Consider the following 21029-nt stretch of genomic DNA (forward strand, 5'->3'; position numbering starts at 1 on the left):
CCTCTGGGATCTTCTCTGGAGTGGTTATGAATATGCTTATGAAGTCTGCAGAAGGAGAACATAGAGATCCACACACACTATGCGAGGTGTCAGGACGCCACCCCTTAGAGCCCTTAAGGATGACTTTACAGTGATATTATTCCAGGATGCAGATGACTTTAACAGGTGCTGGAAAGGGGTACCCTGCTCTCCGCCCTTCCGGTATCAGAGCTTTTGCTGTAACGCCTTTTAAAAACGAACACCCTTCTTTGCGATCTGCTTTAATCCCTACTGCTATAACGCCTGTTTTGTCAAAGCATCTCTGGGAAAAAAATGTAAAAATAAACCTCTAGGAACATGTTTTCTTACATTTTCTTGCTGAAACTGACAAAAACTGCTAAAACTATATTGAAGCAGCACTGCCGCTGTGGAGGTAAGTAGTTGTTGGGCAATCATTGTGGGGGGCGACTGGGGATTAATGACTCAGATGTTGTTTTGCTGTTCGAGAGCTTTTGACACGGTGTGTGCGCTCTGTGAGCGCAGCTGTCTAATGATGCGGAGACGCATCACAGCTCACGAACTGCTTGCTGAGCATGGGTTCGAGTCCAGCTCAGGGTGTGCAGAGTTTGCATGTTTGTACCCTTCATAAACGCATGGAAGATGGCAACAGCGAATCACTTCTCTTCCTCTCTTGCCTAGAAAACCACGTGAGTTGTCGCTGGGTCTGCCGCTTCCACGCACACACGTGCTGTATGGCTGCGTGAAGTTTGTTCATCTTGAAACTCTCGCTGAAGACTTTGCTATAAAACAAGTCAGCGCTGCTCACAATTCCATTTAGACCCAGCAGACTTTTCTGCTACGCTCTTTAATGAACAATTAGAACAGCGGGGTCATAATTCATAATTAGCGGTTGTGCTAAGCAGTTGACAGAAAGAGAAGGCTCTGGCCATGTGTTTCTCGTGCTTGAGAGGCTCTATAGAGCAGACGTGAGCGTTCGACCTAAGTGCCTTTATAATAGCTGTAGGTTTTTGCGGTGCTCTTTATGTAAAGTCTGTTGTTTCTCTGTAAAGGCTGTTGGCCTCCGCTGTCCATTCATGACTGTCAATGGCTTCATTCTTCCCTCATAACGATAATCTAGAGGCCTTATGTGGACACCCTGTGATTCTGCTTCTATTAAAGAGTGCCTGGTCTGTGGCTTGAGGCTTGTTGATTTGTTGTCATAGCTGGATGTTCAATTCTGAATGTTTCTTTCTCCCCCAGGGAAAGGAAAGTGATGAAGATGATGAAGTGGCTGTCAGCTTGGAGAAGGATCGCTTCATGGATGAGTTCTTTGAGCAGGTAAAGCTGTCTTCTGTGAGTTTGCTCAGGCCACCTTGTACCGTGGCTGTGTTGTCGTTGTTTTACATGCATCCTGAAATCCTCCCTCCTCCTCTAGAGTCTCAGAAGGCCTCAATGATCCCTGCTGCTGTGCTCCTATTTACTGTAGAAATTGCTTGTGAAAGCTGTAGGTTAACCGTGTGTGAGAACCATCAGCCTCCGGGCTCCCGTGAAAGATGGCAGGAGGAAGTACTTTGCTAGGTCATCCTTATCTTCGTTATTTTTTTTTCTGCCTTTCAGTAAGCGATGACCTTGTGTAAAGGACTGTTGTGGGCAAACCACAATTTCTTTGAGGACGAATGTGTACATCCAAGATATGGCTGCGTGGACAGATTTTTCCAAAAGCTTCATGTCCTTGTGGGTTTAAATGGAGCGGCTGTGGTGCCAGCAGCCACAACCGTGCAGCAGGCGGTTCCTTCTGACACACATATGGCAGGAGACATTGCTGTGTGAACGGGGTTGCGGAATGTACCCAGTTGAGGTATGGCCTAGACGCTCGAGACGGCGGACAGAAGGAAAATCGACGCTTTCGAACTATGGTGTTGGAGGCGAATGCTGCGCATGCCATGGACATCCAAGGTCACAAACAAGACAATCCTAGAGCGAGTCAAAATAAAGATGTCGCTGGAGGGCAAAATCACCAAGCAGCGGCTCCTATACTTCGGTCATATCATGCAAGCTAATTCCTTGGAAACAACATTAATGCTTGGCATAGTCAGTGGGATGAGAAGAAGAGGACGTCCAAGAACACGTTGGCTGGACACCGTTAAGGCCGACACAAATACGCCCTTGAAAGAATTAAGACGTGGTCAAAAATCGTAAAGCATGGAGAATGATGATCCATAAAGTGACCGAAAGTCAGCCTCGACTGAACGGTTAAATCATCATCATCACCTCACTCAAGGGTACTATAGCCGGAGGTGGGATTCAAACCGGTAACCTTACAAGTATGCTATCAGCTGCCCCATGTGGCTTGCTTTGAAATTCTGTTGTTGATCTGCAGTCTGGTCTTCAAATGGGTCTGCTGTGTGAGTCAGTAATAAACTGAAAGCCCAGTTTTACATTCAGCATCCCAGTTCAGCACTGGTTCTGTAGTCCCACCTTACCTATATGAATACAGTTTAAATGTATCCAGTGACCCACATCTGGTTCAATGTCTTGTCCTTTCATTCCCTCCACCCTTGTTGGTTTCTTTAGATATTCATATTACCATTCCTCTAGATCTACTCTAATGGAAGCACCTCATTATGACAAATTGCTGTCCCAGAAAGGAGACTCTCACTCATTCCAGTGAGCTGATATGGTGGGCAGTGTGAGGCTGGACTTTAAGGAAGCATCACCGTGGACAACGCATGTACTCGCCACTTCATCGTCTCTGCTGCATCTTGCATTATCCCACTTGCTCCCTGTGATCCTAGTTTCCCTGTCTGGCCACAGTCTTACCCAGGCTCATCTCAAGATACACATCTTTGCAGCCTTTCGAATTCACGCACATGCATGTGTTCGCTTATGCTGAGACACATAGGTAAAAGCGTGTGTAGATGCTAAGGTTCACACATCAGGCATGCGACTCTGCCGCTTCCATGTTGCTGTAAGTGGAAAGGCTTGATACGGGGGGTGGGGGTTCTCACTTCCAGCTGAACATCACAATGAATGGTGAGTACTACCTCCCAGAAACCCCTTTGAGTTCCAACAGGCTAGAACAAGTGGAGACACAAATCGAAGTGAACTCTTATTAAGAGTGTTTTGTAGCTCACAGCAGGCGAACCGGCTAGCAGAGATCGTAATGTTGTTATTCAGGATGGTATTAGCTCATATCCTGCGGCAAACCCTGGCCATCCCCTGGACAGCTGCAGTATCACCGTTGTTCTGACGGACAAACAGTTGCACGCATTGTAAGTCTAAATTAATAACGAAGTGGAATGGAAAATGTTTGCTCACATGTATTAATGACAGTAAGGGACTCGGGGACATGCGTGGATGTGATGAAGCAGAGCAGTGCTCTGATTTAATAAGTAACGGGTATGACAAAACCCTACCCTCAACCTGATTATGGCCAAGTAACCTTCCTTCATGTGATGTCACGTTGAAAAATAGTCAGGTAACCCTGACGTATTGGGTAAGCATAGACCGTGTACTTTTTATTCTCAAATGTATTTGTCACGTTTTCGATTTTTGTTTCCATTAATATTTAGACTATTTACCCATTGCCTATTATGATTTTGCTTCTTTTTAAGTTCCACTGCAATTTTCTAAAAGTAATGCTGTTAATCTGTTGTTTGAAGTCATGAAATCAAACGTTTTTCATTCGTTTTATTTATGAAGTGAAATAAGTGGAGTTTTAGCGGTGTTATTGATTTATGTCTGCATGTTTTCCACATATTGGAAAAACAGGAGATGCCCTCAGAAGAAGAATCAATATATAAAACTAAAATAAAGATTAGAGAGCTCTCCCGTCTTTGCTTTAATTGCGTGCTTTACACATTCATTGACAATGCAGATCATTACATTCATGGGCTCAAGTAATTTAATGTATGCGAAGAGTACAGGGGGCTATACGGTATATGTGATGTGGATGTTCTGTCGCAAGCATCCTATTTGTGGACTGGAGAAGGAATGGGGTTTTGCACGCTGTGAGCTGGACTCAAACAGGTGTTTTTCCTTCCAGGTGCCCAGGCTTGGCAGTGCTTCAGAGCCCCGACGTATTAGACATGACAGGGTGGGATGCAAGGGGGTCAGTAGCTAGAAGGACAGGGTGGCTAAGGAGCCTTGAAACTTACACCCCATAGATGTGCCAGGAATTCAGATGAGACTCTGCTGTGTGGGAGTGCAGTTCTGTGCAGGTCACAGCAGCTGGGTATACAGATCGAGAGATGGGGGTAGAAAAAGAGACAACACCACACAGAACTGAAAAATGCGTCGGTCATCTCCATCCTCACCACCTTAGCATTGCATCCATCCGAGTTCTTCCCCTTAGCATCCCTGAAGGTTCGCCCTCCAACCTGGCTCCCTTAAGTGACCCCTGCTGCGGTTCCAAAGGGCTCTGTTTATATCAGCTTATATCGTTCATCAAGATGCTGAAACCTGAGTGCTGGAAAAGCAGCGCTGTCATACAATAACGAGGTGATTGGAGAAGAGCCAGTTATGACTTTATGAGAGGAATTTGGATCCAATCAGGAGACAACTGAGGACGTGATGAGTGATTAAGATGGTAGGCTGGAAGACGTGATTGGCAGTCCTTATGGGCAAGATTGCGAGGGAAAAACGCACACTTAAATTGCGTGCCGTTTTGTAACGGTGCATCTCGTGTTTCTTGATAGTTTTTTTTTTTTTTTTTTCCTTCTTTTGCACTGTCACGTGCAGACATCAGTTGTCTCAAAACATGCTGCCTTCGGAAAACCTTCAAAAGAGCATGAATCTATAACCTCTCTCTTATCCTGTATTGTGTATCAGGTTTCTGTTGGCAAGCGAGACTAACCCACGCAGCTCCCACATTCCGTGTTAGTGGATTTTTATCTTTTTATTCCCCCCCCCCCCCCCCGTTTATCCCAGCCTTTTTGGCTTTCTTTGTTGTTTTCATCGAGGTCGTAATGAGCTGCGCTTGTGCTGTAGAGCTGTCCATATCTTTCTCGATAGGTCACCAAGTCACCTTTTTAATGGATTGTGACAGTGTCTGAGGCATCAGCCACATGAATGCCAAAACAGCAAGCTGCTCTTTGCTGAAACACCACTTTTGCGTGAGAACCAACGTATCATCATCAATCACCGGCATCCATCAGTCTAGAAAGACCATGGAATTGCGCCTTGGTTTTGTCCACTTCACGGTGGTTTGCATAGCCGGCCATGACTGTGAAGGCCCAAACGAGAATGACAATCCTTGCCGCAGTTGCAACAGATGTGCTGGGTGCTGTTCATATGTTCCACTTGAAGCCTGACCTTCCTGCGTCTTCGCCTCTCCTCAGCCTGTAGTCGCAGCTTTTGTTCGCCACGTCCCAGACCTTGATGAAGTTCCCGCCTCCAGCTGCAACGATCAGTTGCCAGCTCCTCCCAGCCATTCACATTAATGTCAAGCTCTCTCAAATCCTTTTTGCACACATCCTTGAAGCGCAAATGAGGCCGTCCGGTTGGTCGTACACCAGAGGCCAGTTCCCCATACAGGATGTCTTTCGGGATCCTTCCATCATCCATCCAACGTATCACTACCAGCATTTGAAAGAGAAATGCAAACCAAGTCATGTACATTGAAATAGGACTTGATGTACATGGCTGTAATTCCAGCAAATTGAAGACTGCACCTCCTATTTGGACAATTATCAGATACCGCTGAGCAGAATACACCTATGGCCTATGGGTGACCCCTGTCCGTTCACTTTTCTTCTTTGTGATAGCTTCTCACTTTCTTGTAGGTGGAGGAGATCCGGGGGTACATCGAGGCCCTCTCCGAGAAGGTGGAGGATGTGAAGAGGAAGCACAGTGCCATCCTCGCCGCACCCAATCCTGATGAAAGTAAGATCCTACATTTTTTGTGCGGATGTTCTTCTCACTTTGTGCTCTGTGTGCAAAGTGGTTCAGTTACTTCTAAAATCCTTCAGAGCAAAGGCTGGCTCACAAGTCCCAGAATCCGTCCGCTCTAAAGAGTGCTTGCCAGTCGCTTGTTCCTAATGGTGGGAGATTGTGTCACTCAGTAGGCACGTGCTTGAACTGTCCAACTTATTGACACAATCATATTGCACTAACTGTATATTCGGCCCTCATCAGTGAGCCTTAGCAGACTTTCTACCACTTTTGTGGACATAGACGTGAGTGTTGACTGACAATCTTTATCTGGTGCTAAAATGCAGTGGTATCTGTCTAAAAAGACCTCGATCTTGGAAGCTATTTTCTCCCATGCTTGGCATGCGATAACTAAGATCTGCACTATTAGAGGAGATTGTGTGCAAAATGCAGGGTAAAGTTGATGGTCACCAATTACCTGTCTCGGAGGCTTGTTGAAGCCTGTCTGCAAGGCTTAGGCAATAAGCAACATTAATCAGAGGCACATAAAGGTTACAAAGGGGCAATGATTCACCCTTGCACTCTTTTACCGGACAGTTGCTTATTGATCCAGGCACTCATTTTTCTGTAGGCGAAGCAATTTGCCCCATTGTCACCCTCATCCAAGGGCAGCTGAACCTGTCTGCCACTGTCCCCCTTGTTCAGGATCACATTTGGTCCTTTGCTCCATCTTGCTGTTTTATTGCATCTTGAAAAGAGATTTGGGAGAATCATTTAAAAGCATTACTTTCTGAGGAATTCTTACTGTTGGCCATTATCAGTATCAGGGTTATGGATAGAAACTGCATTACTGACACATCTATGTAAAATGATTTATGGGGAAGCTTTATTCAAGGCTTATGCTTCTGGGTGGCTAGTTCAATAAATCTATAATTTGCTTATGATTCTTAAAATTTTGTTAAGACTAGTTGTCTTTTTCTCTATAGGTTGACTGCTTTTCCAACCATTGCCAATTAGTATTCAGAGTTAAATATAAACTATACATCTTTTGGGGTAATTTTGGCTTAATTCAGACTGTTTGTTGAGATTACCGTCTACAGTAGAAGATTAGCAAGTTGAGCAGATTCTGTAGCAGACTTATGGCCAGTTCTGGTAGTTTTTTAATTCATGCATGTTTTAGTGTGTGTGTGTGTGAGAGAGAGTGAATGAGTGATTGCAAAAAAATAACATTTGTAAAGGTAGATATTGATTTTAACCCAAGTTTGTCACCACTCACCTGACCATAAACTTTATATTTAAGTGCTGTTATAATGGCAGAATGACAAATGCATTAATTAACGATGTACAAAAATACGAAGAAGATTTGAGCTTGGTGGTGACCTGCTAATTATTAGTGTTGTGTGTTTAGTACTAAGTAGGATTCTTTTTACAGTAATCCAAAGTTATGAATATAACTGATTAAATAAAGCCTAGATTAGATGGGTTAATAAATTTTATCTGTATAGTTTGATGCCTTTGTCTCAGAGATGCTTTATATTTTTTGCTGATGCCTTTATTCAATATGTCTTACAAATCAAGAAAAAAAACAGTGTTAGTGAGACTACAATGTGTCAGTCACAATACCAATGTACAGTGCACCAGTCAACCTATTAACCAAATAAAAACAAAAACCGAAAAAACAAATAAAAAAAGGTTACTAGTGCAATCAACCTATTAAAAACCAGTCTACTCACAAGAAAAATCTGTGTGTCAGAGCAGTGCTCATGTTAAGCTGTCTAAAGATGTCAGTTGAAGTGAAATGCCTTCAAGTGGCACCTGAAAGTCAGGAGACTGGGAGCAGACCTATTGTTGAGTGGAAACTCATCCACAGCTTGGTGAGTTGCAATGAGGTTTTCAGAGTAGATAGTGAGAGAGTAGATAGCCTGGGGTAGAGAAGATTTTTAACAGTAGGAAGAGATGGGAGACTAGAAGTGACGAGCAGAGCAATAAAGAAAGATCAGGACCAGTAATTTTAATGTCTTGAAATGGATCCTGGAAAAAAAAAAGGTAACCGGTGGAGAGAGAGCAGATGCGTTGCACTCTGCCAGTGGGTTGTTTAATATTCAAGCCTAGAGAGTACAACAGTCTGAACAAGAAGTTCAGTGGATGAAACCTGGTGAGAAAGTGTTGGGTTTCATAGACGTTTCTTGCAACAGAAGTGACAGTGACGATGTGTGCAGGATAGTCGTCAAAGGGCATGGTAAGGTTATTTGGAGAAACGAGCCATTGATCAAAAAAAAATCTTTAAGGAAAACCAGAAGGGGGTGTACAGGATATCATATTTTGGAAGTATGAGTGTAAGGGCTTGGTCATTTATCCAGAAGGAGAAGGTTGAGCAACTCTGAAACATAAGGAGTGAAGAAAGGAAACTAACTGGATAAACAGGATTGTTTGAATTGGTAATGAGAAGCTATAAATGAACCTCAGGGAGAAATATAAAATGCGAATAGAAGAGGTCTCGGCACCAATCCCTGAGGCACACCAGTGGAGTTTGTGAGGAAAGGGCATAGACCTGTCCCATTAGATGCAGAAAATCCTGTAAAAAGGCAGAATTTTAAGTCACTCTTGTATACTGTCTGCTCTTCAGCTTCAATGAGATGAGAGGAATAGAGAGTAGCTAACTATCAAAAGCTAATGAGATGTCAAGAAGGAGGATGACGGACGAAAAGAAAGCCGCTTGAGCTGAAGCAAGCATCTCGTAACCTCATTTAGTTTACCAAAATCTTGCCCTGTAACAACACTGGCAAGCTAGGTTGCTTGTAGGTATCTATGAACACCTCATGATGAATCAGCCTTAAATGCTGAAGGACATTTTGATTAGGGTTCGCTAACTGAAGTATACAGTATATCCTTGCAATTTTGGGTCTCTCTCTTTTGGATATCAGTCAGTTCTGTAAGGGTAAATCCAAAAGTATCTGCAATAGTCCTTATGTAATTGAGCTGAAGTTACTGAGGATACTTTCGGACTGAGCCTTGTATATTACTGCACTGTAAGTGCTGATATCCATTTTAAGAATAGTTAAATGTTTTTAGTTTATCACTATACAGGGAAAAAAAACATTGTTTTTGCTTTATATAACTTTGCTATGGTTTTGCAGTATAGGCACATTTTGGCTTCCCACCCAATAGTCTGTAATTGCAAGAATAAAAAGAGGTCTTGGGGGGTGACACCATAAGTTACCACACTGGATGACACCTTATTTGAAGCTGGAATATGCTTGTTATTGTTAGCTTATTGTCCAAGGCATCCCTGGGGTGCAGGAAATCCATCCTCTGTGTACAGTGGGATTGGAATGGCCAACAGATGTATTACTGAGATGAAAAGTGTGCTACCGGTTTCTAGCAGGAGGCGGGCAGGTACGCTCCCTTAGAGGTACGAGTAAGACCCTACCATTCTCCTTTTTTCAATCCATTGCTGTCCTCAGGGATCACTCAGTCCAAGCTCCCAGCTTTTGTTATGGCACTAACATAAATCGAGGCTATTATCCATAAAATGGAGCACTGGAATGACAGCAAGGGGGGGGCGATATTTTATTTGAACATCAATCCTACTTCCAGCTGGGCTGGACTGATGGGCAGCGGCGCCGTGTGTGGTTCGGCAAAAGTAGGCCGAGATCCTCGGTGTGAGCCTACCGTAAATGAGGTGTCATTTGTAACAGCGAAACACTAACTCCATCCCCCTAGATCCGTTGGAGGTCTCGGACCTGCTGACTTTGCGTGGTCCATGACCCTTCAGTTGAAAACGATAGTATCGTGAGGAAGCCAACACCAGTGAGCCTTTACAACGTCTCACTTACAACATGCACTCTGCCAGGGCCTTATTTAGCATTGGTTATTAAAACATAATTTTCTGAGTGGTAACACCCCCCCCCCCCCTCCATGGTTTGCAGTTAACAAGTTTTATAATCATATTACATTTGGTAGGAGCGTGCCCATCCCCCGTCCCTCCTCTCTTCTGTGTCCTCCGTGTGTGTGTGTGTGTGTGTGTGGCTGTGATTTTTTTTTTTTTTTTTTTCTCTCTCTCTCTCTCTCTCTCTCTCTCCCCCACGTTTTCCAATTACTCTTCTGCCTCCCACACACCCCAGCCGAAAAAATGCCTGGGCCCTTTCTCCTGCCACCCCCTAACACGTCTATATTTACTTGTCCGAACGTTGATTGCTGCTGATAATAATAATAATAACAAAAGAGGCGAGTGTTTCATATCCAGTCTGGTCAAGATTTCTAAAATGGTTGATGGAACATGCCTCTAAGAACATATGAAGATTGTCTGTAAATGGCTAATTAAAACATATCTAGGCTATAATGAATGTTTCTTGCAGATGGTTTAAACTATGCCATCTTTGTTTTTGTAACAGTTTGTTGCACAACAAATGGAGGTGGTGCTGCGCTGCCTGAGCGAATTCTGCAGGCAGGGAGGTAGATGCTCTCTCTGTGGGTGTTTGAAAGGCTCCATGTGGGATGCGCTTTGACACTCCGAACAGGCCCGTTTTACCTTCGTTCCTGGCGTGACATTTGTCGGCTTTGTGTGGGGGTGAGTGCTGGGGCTGCCCTGGAATTTGAGTTGCTTTTCGAGCCGATTCGACGTAAGCGGAATTAAGAGGTCCTGTTTAATTCTGCCGACACCCGTGACTATGGCAGGAGATGCGTAGCAGACAGTCTATTGAATGGCGCCGTAAGGGCAGGCCACCCTCTCTGGCAGCTAACACCTACACAACCTCCTCATCCCAACACACTATTCTTCCAATCAGGAGTGGAGTCGCTGGGGGGTGCAGGGGGTGCGGACCGCACCGTGTGACACCATCAGAAGGGGTGACACCAAAATGACTCTCTCTAAAATTTTTGTGCAGTGTTTCAGCAGAAATGTTTTTTTTTTTTTTTTTTTTTTTTTTTTTTTTTAAATAAAAATATCTATGTAGTTAGTTGTAAGAACAAAAACATTTTTCCTAAGCCCTCCTGACATGTATCAATATAGCTATAAGCCGAAAGCTCTATGCTAATTTCCTTTTTGAACCTTCCGACACGCTCCGTTGAGAGCTCTCGTTATTACCCAATTACAGCGACGTGTCGAATCATGTGGTTTCGTCTCCGCGCGCTACAAGCTCGCGCTCTTGTTTTCGTCGCCGCTGCTGCTGTTTTTATAGTCGCTGAATTCGTCACGTTTTCTGGTGTTTTAGCTACAGTATTGTGGTAATTAGTATTTCTGAACCTATATCAATAACGTTAAACAATTTTGACGTAGTTTTTAAACGTTTTTCTTCAGATGCTGTTTTCTTACCGAATTTTCACTTTAACCACATTTAGGATGTGTGTATGATATTGTAATTTAAAAGTGTAATTTTAATTTTGCTAGTTGTACTACGATTTACGAGTAACATTAGTACAAAAAACATTACTAAGGATTCTGTCTGGTCTGGTACGAGAGGAGGTCCGGGGTTCGGGGTTAAGGTTGGATGACGCCAACCTTAGTGACGCCACTGCCGATGAGCCTTTGGTACTGTAAAGACGGGGTTCCCAAACACATCACTGAGATTTTGCAGATATAGCCACACAGATGCAACAAGCGCAAAAGGCCTAAAGGTTCACACATATGGTCACATAGTACTATTTAAGAACTTTCAGAAATATGTCAAGACAGTCCAGGATTTGTCTGAATTGTCATTCTGATAAAATGTTCATTTTACTTTTCTTAGTGAAGAAAAGTTAAACACTCCACATATGACCATTCACAGAGGGAACTTCAGGTGTGAGCCGTAACTGTGAAATACGTTTCCTTGCCAAATATTTCAGAGTGAACAGGCCATGTTCCATAACTTTAAGAAAGAATTCAGGTCCTGGTTTAGTAAGAAAATAGATAGCAAAATCAAACTTTTTGCAAAATTTTTTTTTTTTTTTTATGGTATCGTGAGCCAGTGAGCTCAAAGGCGTTTAACTGGATGGAATAGAAAACAAATTTGGAAGGAAATGAGTTCATTACACGATCAAAGATGTTCTCGGCGACTACCGTGGTGCAGCTTTATTTTGCACGTGAGCTCTCCGAGTTTGGTTTTTTTTTAATGGACAGAGCGCACTGCAATTTGTGCTTTAATAGTCCTTTTTGCTTGGCCAGCGAAGTAGTCACCTTATAACCCTACTATTTCTTTCCCTGATCCTGTCCCTTGAGACCTGCTTATCCTTATTTGGGTCACAAACATTGGTTTGGTATCCATTGCTTTAATGGGTCTAATCCCAGTTTGGATACCTCTTGCCAAGACCGCTAAAGGGGTGGAGTCAGAAGGATCTTGGCGGAACCACTTATGGTACTGTTGCTGTCATTTGGTGTCAAGACTGCTGAGGCTGTATGTGTAATGATCTTGTCTGGAATTAATTTGCTTGCACTTCAGGAGCTTGTAGTATCCCATCATGCAAAACAGTCTATGACACAAAAACATGTTGAAAGTTACATGTGTGACTTGAGTATGACTTGAGTAATTGTGTAAAGATGAGATAAGGCTACTACTCTGCAACGCGATTCACTGACTGAAAGAAAGTCATCTTTGCTGTTTCATATGAGGTACTCAAGGCTTGGAGACCTGCAGAGAAAGAAAAAGCTGAAGGCCCCCCATGATGGCATCATGATGGCATCAAGTGATTTGTTATTAATTCATTGCTGACCACTCCTACTGCCTCTGCTTCCATCTTCTCCATGGCAGTCTACTTTGTCTCCTCTGAAGCTGCTGATCTAAAATTCTGAATATACCGATGAGCAGCAGGATCGGAGGAAACGATAGTAGTGTTTTTACATCAAGCATTTTGACCCTTTGATCAAAATATTATTCATTTTCAGAGAACAAAGTATTACCCTCCGAAGATTACGGTATGGTTTTGAAATCCCTAGTACGCCGTATAATATTTCAACTTGGATATTAAACTGCGTAGCTCGGTTCCTTCTTTATTCTTCAGTGCTTCGTGTAATACAGGTGATGGCCTTGATTGCTCACCCACGGAGCTGAAACGGACCCGTAGTTTTATGCTTCATTAGAGGGAATTGGCAGCGGCGGAGTGTGAGGGGGTGGTCCGCACGGGGTCCGTTCTTTTCAGGTGGGCTCATTTTGGGCGAGCCATTCAAGAAATTTCCGTCATTCACCTTCACAATGGAAGGGAGCGAGTGAGCCGCCCGTGGCTCGACGGAGAGGAATTAGTGTCAGCCGGCTGCGCTCCGCTGACAGACAGAAAGGCATACTGCTGCTCTTTCATCACTCATTAACCAGGAAGCCGGCGCTCCACGCTTTATGGAGCCTGTCACAATACCCTAATAAAGGGGGAGGGGGCTGGCAGGTGGCGGGGGGAGCCGGGGAATTAAACAGAGTGATTGTTCCAGAAGCCACGGCACAACAGAAGCTGGGGTGGGGACAGGCTGACAAAGGTCAGGTCCTCGAACCGCTTCCTGATACACTCCGATTGGCTCCTTTTTTTTCCCCCCTCCATGCACATATGTACAGCTGTTGTTTTGTGCATGCTTTGTTTTTTTTTAAAAAAAAAAAAAAAAAATTTATTTCTTCCTTTTTCAAAGGTGCGAGCGCTGTGCTTTTCAAGTTCAGCCAGCTGAGCGAGTTGTTGCTCACACCTGTCAGCCTTCGTGCACCTGTAGTGTAATGATTCCCTTCGCACATTCGCAGCTGTGAGAGTCCCATATTGAGGGAACAACTGGGCCTGCAGTGGTTTGGCTCCTTCACACCTTTCTTACAGGTGTGCTTCTGATGGGGAGTTATGCGTCTTCCACGTTCTCAAAAAATTTTTTAACCCTTGCATTTTTACACACGTACTATTTACATCGCGACTTATACCTATGTTACTGTATGTCCTAGTGCAAACAACTGAGATGAGATACTTTGCCATTGGGGGGGTGCAGTGGCACAGTGTGTTTGACCTGTGCCTGCTCTCCGGTGGGTCTGGGGTTCGAGTCCCCCTTGGGGTGCCTTGCGACGGACAGGCGTCCCGTCCTGGGTGCGTCCCCCTGGGGTGCCTTGCGTCCTGTGTTGCTAGGTTACGCTTCGGCTTGCTGGGACCCGCTCAGGACAAGTGGTTTCAGGCTGTGTGTGTGTGTGTGTGTGTGTGTGTGTACACAACAGGTGTGTTGCATAAAGGTGGCAGCAGATTGCTGCCACTGTGTTCGGTACAACTCAGAGAGGTATAAGGATATTCTTATACCCTGTGTAGTCACATCCTCTGAGGGATCCCTGTGAGTTTAGGTAAATGCCATATGGAAAGCTTTACTCACCCCTTAACCTGAGGAATTGCCTGTGTTGGAGGTAAGGAACTCCACAAGGAATAGGGCCAGTGCAACATAACACGGGCGTGATTAGTACAGTCCATGCAGCTGGGAGCCGGAGCCTAACCTGGCAACACAGGGCGGAAGGCCGGAGGGGGAGGGGAAACACCCAGGATGGGACGCCAGTCCGTCGCAAGGCACCCCAAGCGGGACTCGAACCCCACACTCACCGGAGAGCAGGACCTGGTCCAACTCACTGTGCCACCCCACCCCCCTACACCTGTTTTAAAAGATAGTAAAAGCACAAAACAGCTCTTCATGGTATAATGTGGCTGTTAATGGTTATGTTCTGCCTAACCTGGTTATGGGGTCTTTGCCTGTGTAAGCAGAGCCTTGGATGGTACATTCGTGCAGCATATTGAGGCCATTATCGGTTTCTGCGTGTGATGTACAGAGAAATATCTGCCCTCTTCAAACGGTGTGTGACCTCGCTTGTGTTCCATCCTCCAACAGCCGGCTTACAGCAGTCTTGGAGTGTCTTTCGTAGCTGTTAGGCTACTCAAAAGCTGCTTCTGCGATGCACTCCGTGTCATGCCTTCCTGTGACAGAATTAATATTTCATAGCTGCTATTAATATTTCTATTACATTCTTTCATAAAGCATGAAAATGAGTGTGATTTAGTTTGAAATTGGTATGTGTGGTTGTAATGAACCATGATTTATTTAAATGCCGTTCATCAATGGTAATCACACACACCTTATTGCTGCTGACGGTTTGCCAAGCTGATCAGATTAAAACGTATGTCACCACGGTATCTAGGTAGTCTTCCATCAGTTTGCTTTAGTGTAAGTGGAAGTATGGCATCGACATGTGTCTTCTGTTGGCACTCGGCACCTAGACCTAGTGGCTCATGTTTCATATCGCATTCCACCTTTGTCCATCTTCTGGCGGTTTCACTTTGTAAGCTACGTGCCCTTATCGCCCATACTGATGTATTAATTTTAAATAATGAGCTTCATTGTCCGAATGTAGCGAGGAAGTTCATGTCCCCCCTTAGAAAAAAAACAGAGCACTCATTTTCCCCCCCATTCCTCTCTTATTGTCGACTGAACACAGCGTCTACTTATGGGTACCAGGTCACCGTGGTCACGGTACACCACACAAGGTATGATGTGGACCATCAGTAATGAGTATAGGTGTATAATTAAACGATTTACACTGCTTTTATAAATATGTGCCTAGTCAGAATTAGTCACGCAACTTTTCTTTTTAAATGGTGTACATAAGGTGCACATAACAGCTGCATAAGGGCTATATGAGCTGAAATAACTAGTAAATTTTGATAAATGTTTATTCCAGCTCAATGCCATCCCTTGCCTTTTTCTCTTGATGTCATGCAGTGTAGGACCTTTAAGATGAATGTGTTAAAGTTTTCTGTTTGGGACAACATCTGATCAAAGACATCTGATCCGAGCAAGACGAAGATGTTTTTGACCCGAGAGTTGACTTTTAGGACTGTTTGGGAATGTAGATGCTACTTCCGAGTTCTTGTATTGAATCTGGAGAAACACAGTCTCAATGGAACCAGAAATAAATGGAGCCCTTAGTCTCCTTTGAGAAGGGTCCAGTGGCCATGGTGCTCTGTGAGGTGTTTGACCGTGGGGTGTAGCTCGAACCTTCTTGTGCCCAAGGGTCATTATGCTAAACATTTTCTTCATTGTGTTGATAAATGTTTGAACATCTTGCCTTGTTTGTGGCCAGTGTTATAAAAACTCGTCCGTCCATTTGACTCCAACACTGAATCATATTGCAACATGCCCAGACATTTCCAGTTACCGACCTAAAATGAACTAAATTCCGTTTCTTGTTCAGGTAATTACTATAACAATTAAACTATTTAGGCCATACCTTTCTTCAAGGCATCGTGTGTCTACTGTATTACAGTAACGAAATCATAACATTGATAGGGTGTAGGGAAAAGAGCATCTTGTTACACTGACTTCAGTACAACTATTGCCATAAATATCTCCAAGAATTTCATTTATACCACATAGGCTGGTCTGACATAAGCATGAAGTCAACTAGTCCCAAAAGGCCTAGTTATAGATGAGAATAATTTCATCCTAAAGTTGCAGTCAGATGAGGTTGGTCTTGAATTTGGTCCTGCTATAATATGGGTTGGGAAGTTTTTCTGCTTGGGACCTAGAGACGAAAGGTGAATGGGTGGTAATAGTTCAAAGTATAGTTCAACCCCATATGGGATTGCCAAACACTGAGGGCAACAATGGGCTGAAAAGTGGAGGTGATAGGTTCCAGTTTTTGCAATGTTTCTGCTGCTTCTCTTCTTCCATGGATTAGCTACTGAGAATGACCACAGTTTCACATACCTCAGTATCCAAAGCCTTCCCTTTCTCCCTTCATTGTGTAGGCACGCACCAGCTGGGTATTGCAACCAGCCGTGCTCTGACACATTGGGCTAAATGAGTTCTTGGGCTCACGATCAAATGTCACACGCCTGCGAATCAAAAGTACAGATGCAAGCGCCCTGCATCCTCCATCCTTCAGATGGCCTTTAGAACTGCATGCTATGTTTTTTGCAGTCAGGCCTTTGTTTGATCTGAAGCCCTAGTCCTGTGCAGGTCTGGATGTCTTTATAACGCTCGGCCCACGGAGAAAGCCAAGCAGTTTCTCATAACTGCTGACCCAAAGAGACCTCGGTGCTGAAATGGTACACCAGGTCGGTGGAGAAGCGGCGTGACCTTCCCGTAGGACTCCGCTCCTGAGGTGACAGCTACACACACCACATGCCTTGCTGCTGTTAAGATGGGTTTTTTCAACATGGGAAAGATCTCATCATCCCTCCCTTCCACTACTAACTTATAATAATTACTGAAGTTCTTTTCCATCTATCACATGTCACGTGTTAAGCTGCTATGTACGAATTTCCCAGTTGGGATTCATAAAGTATCATCCTATCTATCTTTATGATGTCATTGATGTATAACGATATTAGCTGCATTTTTATTACATCTCATTAGCTATGTCTGCCAGTGACAGTTTTGTATATTTTATCACTTATGTTCAGTTGTCTGCAGTTCATCTATGAGGACAATTAGAAATATTTTTTTTTCTGTGTGCTTGTGAGAGAAGTTGAAAGTTGAAATTCCGTTTTGTAAGCATATTGATATGCCCTGTAAATATCAGCCATTGGTACCATCTGCCTCTGACACAAAGGTATTGCACTGATTGATTTTTGTTAGGACATTTTGTATGCTGTATATTGGACGATCAGTGTTTGCAGTCAGTCTGCTTCTCAGTATGTTTAGTTAAGCTCTACCAGTTCTCTGGGCAAGTCTTAGTATAAAGCTAACCTACCAAGGAAAGATATATCATGTGCAGTGGGAATTAATGTGTGTCTTTGAAATAGAAGAACTGATGGTGAGAAAAAGAAAAGATCAAATGCTATAAGAAAGGAAAAATAAGTTGTGGTCTTGGCTGCTGAGTTGAGATGATGACCATGGCCTTTAGTGAGCTCTCAATGAGAGCAAAGTGGGAAGCGGCTCTATAGCTGCGGCACTTACCATTTCCTGCCAGCACAGTGTACAGTTTCCCATTAGAGACCTGAATTGAATTATTTTTTTTTCCCCAGTTGTGTTTTTATGAGGCATGAAAATGTCAGGTAAGAGCACCCCTGCGGAAATAAACAAGGGTATATTTTTGCTATTATATCAGTGTACCAATTTAGCAGTCTGAATTCAGTAGTTGTCAGATGTACAATATACTGTATACTTTTTCAGTATTCAAAGGTGTTTAGTAAATTATATTGCTGAAACTTAATTCAATGCATTCATCTCTCCCATCCATCCATTATCGGCATCCTCTTGTTCATTGTCTAATGTTGTCATCTCAAGCGTTTCTCAGAAGCACAGGACACAAGGTAGGGTATACCCTGAATGTACACATTGTCATTCTGTCTTACACACACACACATATATATATATATATATATATATATATATATATATATATATATATATATATATATATATATATATATATATATATACAGGACAGTTTATGGTTGCCAGTTTGCTTGAAGCACATATTTGCACTGTGACACATTGAAACAGCACACAGACTGAGTCAGATTCGTACCCACGACCGAACACAGCCCAGGAGAGGCTGCTAGGGTGCCCTTTTATTGAATACTGCATGAATTACATGAAAATCATGAAGTACAGACACCCCTCTACTTGTATAAATTTGACTAATGAAAATCTGGATTTACGTAAAAAATTCCCTACGTACACGTTATTTGCAGATAGTGCTTTTATTTTGCGCAAAACGTCAAATACGTTAAGCCAGGCAAGGAAAGAAGCTGCATCTCCCCAGTTCCCACGTTTTGAGCCGTGAACACATCTCCTCTCCTTAGCGTAGTGCTTTATTCCCCCACCCCCCCTTTTTATTTTTTTAAACCCATTTCATTATTCACAATGCCTGGTGGTAAACAAGGAAGGAAAACGAGAACCTTCTCGCAAGCGTACAGCAATCGATTTGGAGATGAAATTGAAAATAATAAGGAAGTGTGAAGGTGGGCAAAGATGATCATCTATAGCACGGGAACCCGGTTTTGCCATATCGACTATAAATACGATAGTGAAGGATGCTGCACGTATAAAGGAGCACGTGAAAGGAACAGCTAGCATGAAAACAATAATAATATGACAGACTTTTAATATGTCTGACATTTACTAGAGAATTATATGTATGCAAATACAAATGCCTAGGGTTAGGGTGGGGTAGGAAGGGGAATCTGACATATGTAACTTTTGACTTACGTAAGCGGTTGAAGAACGGTCTGTTTCCATAAATCAAGAGATGTCTACATCAAAATGAGATTTACAGCATTTGGAATTTCAGTGTAAACCATCACAGCTCTGGAGTGGTTCACATATAACCTCAAGTCTTGGTCTGAACAGCTAATGAGAATGAAAATATCTGCATTCTTTGTTTTTCTGAATCTGCACGTTTTTTTGCTCACTGTAGAGTTAATACCTTGTAGTCTCTTGGTTCTTGAATGAACAAAGATCAGAAACGCAAAGTTGTATAATTAGGGAAAGGGAGCTCTGACAAGTGAGCAATAAAAGAGAAGAATAATGTTGTCCTAGAGAGCAGAGGCAAGCGGAAAGAAGTGGAGAAAGCAGCGTGACGTGAGGATGTTTGCTTGAAGGCCGCCTTTAATATGCTAATCACCTGGGTGCAGTCGCTGTTGTTGCCAAGTTCTTTTCGTCCAATTATTTTTTTATTCATTTTTTTTCCCCCAGTTTTCCTCATTTTTGCTGTATGTTTTCCATTTTCGTTTACAGTTTAAATTGTATTTTCAGTTTTTGTCCTTAAATAGTGAGATGTTGTAAATGTTTTTGTGTAGGACTTGACAAGATCTTGACAGCTAAGGAAATAAGTGCAGTTTGGTAAAGGGGAATTATAAAAAGACTGTTCTTTTTAACGGAGAAGGTGTACTGATGGAAAAAGCTTTAGGGCTGCTCGGTGCGTCTTCATTATGATCATCATCACGGAAGCTGCGTTGCTTAATTTGGTGCCGTCTCTAATTTTGTTGAGCAGTTCATGGTCGGCGTGGTGGAAGAATCTATAACTTGGCCCTTAAACAAAGGCCAAAACTTTGGGATGCGACGGCCCAGAGGGTCTCGTTGCGTTTCGTCTGCTGTTGAGATGTATCCTCGTCAAGTTCGTAATGTGGAAGGAGGGTTCGAGGAAGCAGAAGCGGGTACTGGCGCACGAGCGATCTCGGTACTGCTTCACAGCATGCGTTCAACAGCCCAGTTCCACTATGGAAGCACGTCGTCGGAGGCGTCTGGTACCGCGTTGCACTGTGTTGCACCATGCAATGCTAGTTACTTCACCCCAGAGCTTTGGAAGTTCCTTTTATTAGTATCAGACGCTTCTGGTGTACTTTCCCTTGTCTCTGCAACACCATGTAAACACACATGCATGCGGTGCACTCGGTTTCATAAGTAAATTATGAGGCTGTTAAACATCTTTTGTGGTCACTTGCCTCCCGTTAGCTAAACGTGATTAAATCTTCATGGGAAGTTGTGTAGTGTTCAGGTATTCTGACATTTTTAAAGAGTGGATTAAAAAGTCCGTTGTCCAAAACCCACGGGCGGTACGGTGGCACAGTGTTTAGCGCTGCTGCTGTCTAACAGCACCTGGGTGGTGCAAGAGGACGTGGGTTCGATCCCCACTCAGTCTATGTGGAGTTTGCATGCTCTCCCCGTGTCTTTGTGGGTTTCCTCCGGGTGCTCTGGTTTCCTCCCACTCTCCAAAGACATGCTGTTCAGGTTCACACAGAGTGTGTGTTCCACTGATGTATGGATGAGTGACCTAGTGTAAATAGTGTATGTAGCAGTGTAAGTCACTGCGGTGAATAAGGTGTGTGGGCTCATGACACTACATAGAGTTCATTGGAAGTTGCTTTGGAGAAGAGCGTCTGCTAAATAAATATAAAAATCACTTATTCTTGTAGACTGCAATTATTGGCGTAAGTTATTGTAAAGCTTATCAGCTTTTACATTTTTGCATCTCCACTATTGCTAGAACATTGCTTCTAGCAGTTTTTATTACACTGTATAACAGCTAAATATTTACCAACATTGCATAGAAAAACTCTTGTGTGCCTCAAACAGATTTTTGTTTTTGCAGGTGTTTCTCGTGCTTTTTAAATCCATATGTATTGAACTGCTCCTTTTGGGATAATTTTTCATATTGCTTTTTTTCAGGGTTTACTTGTTCTTAGACTGTGTGTGTGTGTGTGTGTGTGTGTGTGTGTGTGCGCACTCAACTTTTCCAGGCTTACTTTGCAATACAAGTCTG

General features: G+C 43.3%; 1 protein-coding gene across 2 annotated transcripts in view; it reads left to right on the plus strand.

The window, feature by feature from the left end:
- Positions 1-21029, plus strand: part of LOC108928205 (syntaxin-1A) — a 79440-nt gene that overhangs the window by 15977 nt on the left and 42434 nt on the right. For both annotated transcript variants that reach the window (XM_018742032.2, XM_018742031.2), the window contains exons 2-3: positions 1240-1317; positions 5763-5862. In XM_018742032.2, the coding sequence (XP_018597548.1) occupies positions 1240-1317; positions 5763-5862 (178 nt within the window). The remainder of the gene's footprint in view (positions 1-1239; positions 1318-5762; positions 5863-21029) is intronic.

Source organism: Scleropages formosus, chromosome 25 (genome assembly GCF_900964775.1).
Source record: "Scleropages formosus chromosome 25, fSclFor1.1, whole genome shotgun sequence".
Taxonomy (NCBI): domain Eukaryota; kingdom Metazoa; phylum Chordata; class Actinopteri; order Osteoglossiformes; family Osteoglossidae; genus Scleropages; species Scleropages formosus.